The 7,102-nt window shown below is 40.4% G+C and overlaps 1 protein-coding gene across 1 annotated transcript; it reads left to right on the top strand.

The window, feature by feature from the left end:
* The first annotated feature begins 2,857 nt into the window (after positions 1-2,857).
* On the top strand, positions 2,858-6,765 carry LOC133918921 (uncharacterized). The gene is made up of 6 exons (XM_062363054.1): positions 2,858-3,265; positions 3,372-3,522; positions 4,065-4,325; positions 4,920-5,001; positions 5,683-5,876; positions 6,252-6,765. Exons 1-6 carry the CDS (start codon positions 3,060-3,062, stop codon positions 6,561-6,563), a joined length of 1,206 nt encoding a protein of 401 aa, XP_062219038.1. The 5' UTR covers positions 2,858-3,059; the 3' UTR covers positions 6,564-6,765.
* The last annotated feature ends 337 nt before the right edge of the window (positions 6,766-7,102 follow it).

The raw sequence follows: 7,102 nt of genomic DNA, 5'->3' as shown, positions 1-7,102 counted from the left end.
ATGATGGAGAGCACGTGGCATCATCATGAATTTTACGTTGAGGCGAAGCTAAGTCGTAAAGGCACCACGACCGTTCGATGGATGGAGCAAAAAATAGACCAAAATGCTCCGGTGGTAGATAGGAGGCCATTGGAAGATAGGGTATTTTGGGAATAAGGAAGCTTAAGTGCTAAGCTATCTTCCGAGGCCTATAAATATAGGGATGGGGTTGTGTGGGAGGCTTGAGCCAGCAATTTGAGCTTTGAGTGCTAGGTTGTAAAGGAAAGGAGAGGGGAGAGCTTAGCCTTTGTAATAGATGAGAGCTTTTTGTGAGAAAAATACTTTGTAATCTGCCTAAAAGAGGGCTGACCATTGCAAGAAATAAAGTTCATGTTTCCTCTGACGCTTGTGTTCATCTCCTTCTAGTTTTCTTCTATAGGCTCTCTTGTTTTGTTACGAGTTTTTCTTTTTCGGTTGAGATTTTCATTTTGGTTGATGAGTTAAGATTTTCCCACGTTGGAAAGTGGTTCTTCTTGTTGCTAGAGGCATAAAAATCATAATAAATGTATACAAGTAGGTCCTAAATTCTCTTGCCTTTAGATAATCAGCTAGGAGAACTTCTTCTTTGGTGATTTTTACTTTGGAGCAAAGGTTTCTATCGTCAAGTTGCTATTTTTATGTGGCGATGACTCATGGGATGAGTGTCAGTGAAACCTAGTGTTCATTTACATCCAGGAGAGCCAAACTTTCCTTGAGAATCTTTTGTTGTGACATGGCTTTCTTAAGTTTTTATTTCCGCTTTTAGTTTTGAGGTGTGTTAGGTGACAAAATAGGAGAAGGCCATCAAAGAAATTTGTGAGATGTCTATTCACCCCCTATAGTCGTTATTCTCGATCCTACACTTCTTTTATCTCATCACCAACCTTAATTTTAGTCAGCACTATCATCATCGGTGAAGGTAGCCATATCACCAACCAAAGCACCATTCACCAAGCAAATTTAAAGGTGAGAAACACAAGTGGCTTTATTTAATTTTTTTACTTAAGTGATGACTAAAAAATCAATTTCTTATATGGTACCTTAATACCACTTTCATAAAAGTACAATTTGTGTAAAACTAGTAACAATTCCAACTTTAATAGTACCAAAAGAGTTCTCACCAAAATTCATGTAACTGTATCCAAGAAACTCTCCATATTCACTAGGGATAGCAGTCCTACCCTTGGTACAATGCTTGATGGACATAGGCATAGATCTGATTTTTTACACATAGGCACTGCGGCTTGCGAAGCATTGGGCTTACGGATACCGGTATACCCGATAAACAGTATTAGCCAATACTCTCCGCCCAGCTCAGTCTAGCACGATAAGCAATACTAACCTTAACTTTGCCCCTGACTCCCGCAGTCACACACACCCACTCACCCATCTAGCCATCTCCTGCACAGGCACAACCGCACTTCCGAGTCCCGCAGTCCGTCGTCGGCTCCCCCCAGGCCCTAGCCAGCCGCCACAACCCGCACTCCCGAAGTCCACAGAGGCCAATCCCCAACCAGATCTACTTGTGCGTAGCCTGCCGTTCGTTGCACAGTGACCAAACACTCTGCACAGGCACCACTGCCGCTTGACGCCGCGGCTCATGGACTAGCACAAGGCAGATCCAACCAGTGTTCCTGTCTTATTTGACACTCCTCCAACCATAGATAAGAGATGTTTTGGATAATGACATGTTTCCCTAAAACATGACCATAACCATAACTTTTGATTATAATATATACAATACCTAGTCAAATTACAATGATCACAATTTCTTACTCCATCTATTCTTTATTATTTGATGCTCCTAACTTTTTTGTCTCTAAGATGGAACTTTGACCAATATTTTTTATAACTTCATACCAATATGTAACTAATCTTGATAGCTGTAAACATATTGATGATCAACATCTAAGAAGTTTGACGCTACTGATTATAAGATGCGAAATAAAAATAAACGGAGGTAGTAATGGAGATCGTGAGTACAATCACATAGCACCGGATTGTCTAGTTTCTTTAGGCAGACAAGTGAAGCAAAGACTTGATTGACAAAACCATCCTGGAGTGAGCAAAATTTGTAGCATCACAATGAGTGGTGTATTGCAGATTTCTTGATACGGAGGACAGATGTTTGAAAGAAAAAAAAATGTCCAGTGGAGGTGTGAACATGTGTGGAAGGGACATTTTGAAACTGAATAGATTCAACCCTTTCTCCACCACAAGATTTCTTGATGTCTATTTTTTTTTTTATCTCACACAAGTTTATTCTGAGCCAGTACAATAAACCTTCAATTCAGTGGTGAACTCAGTGTCACAATGTTGGGTAGGTATCATATTACTTATTCTTTTTTTATTTTTCTTCAGATGAATGATAGGTTAGGCCACATACTGAATTAAAGTTAGGTCAAATCCTATTGTAGTCCGAAACACATCTAGACTACTCTTTGGATCCGTCACTGTTTGAAGTGTTTATTTGGTGACTATTTCTTACTATTAGGTGTCGTGAGTGTCAATCGCATAGCAAAGAGCACCACAGTGTCTAGTTTTTAGGTTAGGTGAAGCAAAGAGTATTGATTAGAAAAACCCATCATCGTGTGAACGAAATTTCTAGCTTCACAATGAGTGTCATAACGTCGAGAGTTTGAGATAAAATGGTGGTCCATTTAGGTATGAACATGTGTGGAAAGGGACATTTTGAAATTGAATATATTCAACCCTTTCTCCGCCACAACAAAATTTCTTGACGTTCACATCCTTTTCGCAACTCACACCAAATTTATTCTCAGCCAGTACAATGAGCCCTAAAATACTGATTTGTCGGTGCATAAACACTGCTCCTCAGAAAATTGAGAACATTATCCCAGCACCTCTCCATTTTCCAAATTTTCACCGATCTCAATTCTCTCTTGCCCCAACCTTTTTCTCGGTTTCTTCTCCCCCCCTCACGGAAAGAACAAAGCGGCCACAACCCACAAGTCCACAAGGGAGCCAAGAAACCCGGGCGGTCGGCTCGTGTGGAGGGAGCAGCGAAACCGGGACGGACCATGTCGCTGCCGGAGGCCTTGCTCGGTGGCGCCGACCTCTGGCGGCCCGCCGCCCGCGGCGGCTGGGCCACCGCCGCCGCTCTCCTCCTCCTGCTCGTCTCCCACCTCGCCGTCCTCCTCATCCGCCGCCGCCGAGGCGGTCGAATCGCCCACGCAGAGACCGCAACTGCGTCGCCCGCCCCCGCGTCCTCCGGCTCTGCCTCAGGGTTTGCCCCTCACCCCCCCCCCCCCCCCGGGTAACTCATCTGCCTTCGCGGGCCTGTTTTCCTGATCAGGAATGTTGATTGTGGTCATCTCTGCACTTGGTCGCAGGATAGAGGGACTCGTGACGGAGGACGATCTGACGCAGCTGGTGAGCAGCCTGGGCGTGGGCTCCCGCGAGCCGGAGAGGGAGGGGTGGGAGCACGTCATCGCCAAGGGGAACGACGCCGTCTCCTACAGGGCCTGGTGCGACAAGACCCCGGTACTGCTATGCTCAATTATCTCCCTCTTGCCTTCTTGTGAATCTACTCGGTGCAAGTAGAAAACCACAGTTGATTGCTGAGATGCTGGTTATGTGCTCTTCAGAGACAAGAATTGGGTTTATGTTTTTGTTTTTCACTCGATTATTGAAGCGTGAAATTGAACCTTATGATGTTAATTCTTTCCTATTGTTGAGAGCCAAATGTTTTTGTTTTTCACTCGATTATTGAGGCGTGAAATTGAACCTTATGATGTTAAGTCTTTCCTATTGTTAAAGAGGCCAAATTGGTTGCAAGTGTAATCGCCAATCATCTACTGTAGTCTGCTTGAAATCACCTAGGGCCCTGGGGTTGTCTCTGGATTCTTAACAAGGGCTTTCCAGGGTTGCGTACAAATGACTGTTGTTTTTCTGTTATGCTATTGGTGTGATGTCCTGTCTCCTATAAACATTTCGAATTGTATTTATCCATCAGCCACAAATGTCAATGAAAAATGGTTCATGCATCCTATAATTTTATTTGAGCTATTCTTTCATTCCTGCAGGATGGTCCTCCTAAATATCTAAGTATTACAACATATGAGGGATGCTCAACAGAGCTGTTGAGGGACTTCTACATGGATAATGAGTATAGAATGGAGTGGGATAGCACTGTGACAAAGCATGAGCAGCTGCAGTATGATGAGAACAGTGGGGTAGAGGTAGGGCGAACTATTAAGAAGTTTCCACTTCTGACACCAAGAGAGTACATATTGTCATGGCGAGTCTGGGAAACGAATGACAAGACTTTCTATTGTTTTATCAAGGTTAGCCTCACCACTCCTTCCTGCATTTAACTTTTCATTCTACTGTGCATCAGATATGGTATCTTTTAACCAGAAAGAATTTCAGATACGACTTATCTACCTCAAACGTTTTTCATATTTTCATGCACAATGTTCATAGCCCTAACATCGACTGATTTAAATGTTTTTTAGATGCAAATTTTTGGCTTATCTTATGTCAGTTAGAAGGTTATAGCAGTATTTGAGCTGATGCAAAATGAAATAAATGAAGCCACAACTGTTGTATTGGGCTGCAATCTATAATCTTCATAGCTAATTTGAAAATCCAGTTTCAGATGATTTGCATCCTATGCTAGAAAAGTTTCAACTGATTTACATCCTCTTTTTTCTCGATCGAGCCGCTTCCCCTTATTATGAATATAATAGTAATTGTATAAACATAACATCACTGGAAATGAACTAAACTGACATGCTTATTCCATGCTTGAATTACCCTATATGTGTTGGACATGTCATTGTTGACAGCTGGTTTTCTTTTGCGCTCTTTACCAACTTTGCGTTTTCTCGATTACAATGTTGCCTAATTTGCCATGCGTAAATTGTTAATCCTGACAGGAATGTGAACATCCTCTTGCGCCACGACAGAAAAAGTTTGTTAGAGTGCGACTTCTAAGATCAGGATGGTGTATTAGGAAAAGTAAGTGACGTCTGAAATTTGTCTAAATCCTTCTATCTTGGTATTTTATGGAGCCTAATCTTGTTCTCCTTTCATCCTGGGTATTGAGGTTTTTCTTAAGAAAAACAAAATATGCCATGAAGACTCATTTATGATGATGTAGTTGCATGCTGTCACATGATTTTTGTTATAAATCAAAATAATAGTCTCTTCTATTTCCCCAATTATTTTTAAATAACTTTCAGAAGTGCAATTAATATGCTTTCTCTCAGCACAAGCCTGTAATAGACACAAGTTTTTGTGGTTTAACTGATCTCAAGTGATGTGCTGAAATGAAATGCCTGTTTTCCGCAGGTGTTATCCCTACCCAAAATTAGAAAGGTTCTCTTGTAGATTTTTTTCCTTAATTTGCAAGAAAACTTAGATATTACGATCAGATGTTATGAGACATTCTTTTTCTGTTGTCAGAGTAGATTGTTCCCTTTCCATTTCAGTTATTTTTCTATGTGACCCTGATGTACCTGATATATTGTGTCACTTAGGTGGAAATTGAAACTTGGAACTAATTGGAAGTGGCATTTCAGTCTTGCTTTATTTTAGTAAATGAAATTATAATCATAATAAAATATGTCAAGGGTTAAAAGTTTGGGATACATATGTTTACATTTTACTAATAAATGCTTTTTCTATTTTATATTACAGTCCCTGGCAGGGATGCATGCCAAATCACAGTGCTGCATCATGAGGATAATGGAATGAATATAGAGATGGCAAAGCTAGCCTTTTCCAAGGGCATTTGGAGCTACATCTGTAAAATGAACAATGCTCTACGTCGGTATCCTCAGCACCGTAGCTCGTCTACATCGATTCTGACCATGCAAAGACTTATGAAGAAGGTGAGCGCTTTTTATTAGTTTCAGTTCAGCTTATGGTTTAGTATATTAAAACTTGTAGTTTTTGTGTTTTCTTATGATGCTACAGAGGTTACGTTGTGGGTTGGCCTTCTGAAGCTTGTTATGGAATGTAGTTTTTGTGTCTTGTGCATGTCTGTGATCAAATTATAACTGAACTACAGTACTAGTGCAGGCAATGCTAATGCCTTTTGAGATCAAATATGTTTTTTAACGCCTAATGGTTGCAAACCTATGTAAATCGTTGAAGCTTATTTAAAAATATGAAACAAGCAACCGTGTAATTTGAGTATTCTACTGTTAAATTGTCATGACCTGTTCATTCACGCTCTGACGAAGCTAAGCTTCTTTGCATATCAGTTTCCCCAGGACTTGGAGGCTGCCATAGATGCAAGTAATGGACCTTCCCAGAATACAGCAGCATCTGTTGTTCCTTCTACACAGACTTCCAGAACTTCATCATGCAAGCTATCAGGGAAGAAGTCTAAACGGCAAATTATTGCAAGCGGACTTCTGCTGGTTGGAAGCATCGTTTGTCTATCTCGAGGCCGATCCAACCTCGGGGCTCAGCTTGCGATGGCATTCTTCTTGAACAAAGCCTTCAAGCAAGAGAAAGAATCAGGCTCATCCACATCGAGGGGAAGAACAGATGTGACCATATCCAGGAACTAGCAGTGGGATTGGCTTAAGGCGGGAGAGAGCATTAACCTTTTTTATTTAGAAAAGTGACTACGCTTTGCTTGAATAGATACGATTGTATAGCGTTTTTCAGCATGAATTATGTAAATAATAAGTTTTGAAGTAACTACTCAATGTATGCACTCTTGGTAAAATTTTCTTATTTTATCGAGCCCACACATGCTTTCCTCGAGTATACTTACTGCACAAGTCTTGGGTATTGTTTTAGATATTAATTGTAACCACCAAAGATCTGCTACAATGTACTATTTTTTACTCCGGTTAAAAATATGTTTTGGATCATGATATAGTCTCTAATGTGTAGCTTTGATTACTATTTTATATTAGAATATATTTATAGAATCTAATAAATTTATAAGATCACGAAAATATTTTTCAAGTCAAATCAACATATGATTTTTATATTTTCAAGCTTAACATTTTTAAAAAAAACTCAACCATGGGAAAAGAGACATCATCTTGTTTTGTTCTAAATGTAGGGAGTATTGAACCATAACTAGTTAGGAAACTGT

Source organism: Phragmites australis, chromosome 5 (genome assembly GCF_958298935.1).
Source record: "Phragmites australis chromosome 5, lpPhrAust1.1, whole genome shotgun sequence".
Classification (NCBI taxonomy): Eukaryota; Viridiplantae; Streptophyta; class Magnoliopsida; order Poales; family Poaceae; genus Phragmites; species Phragmites australis.
This window is presented reverse-complemented; position numbering and strand designations above follow the sequence as displayed.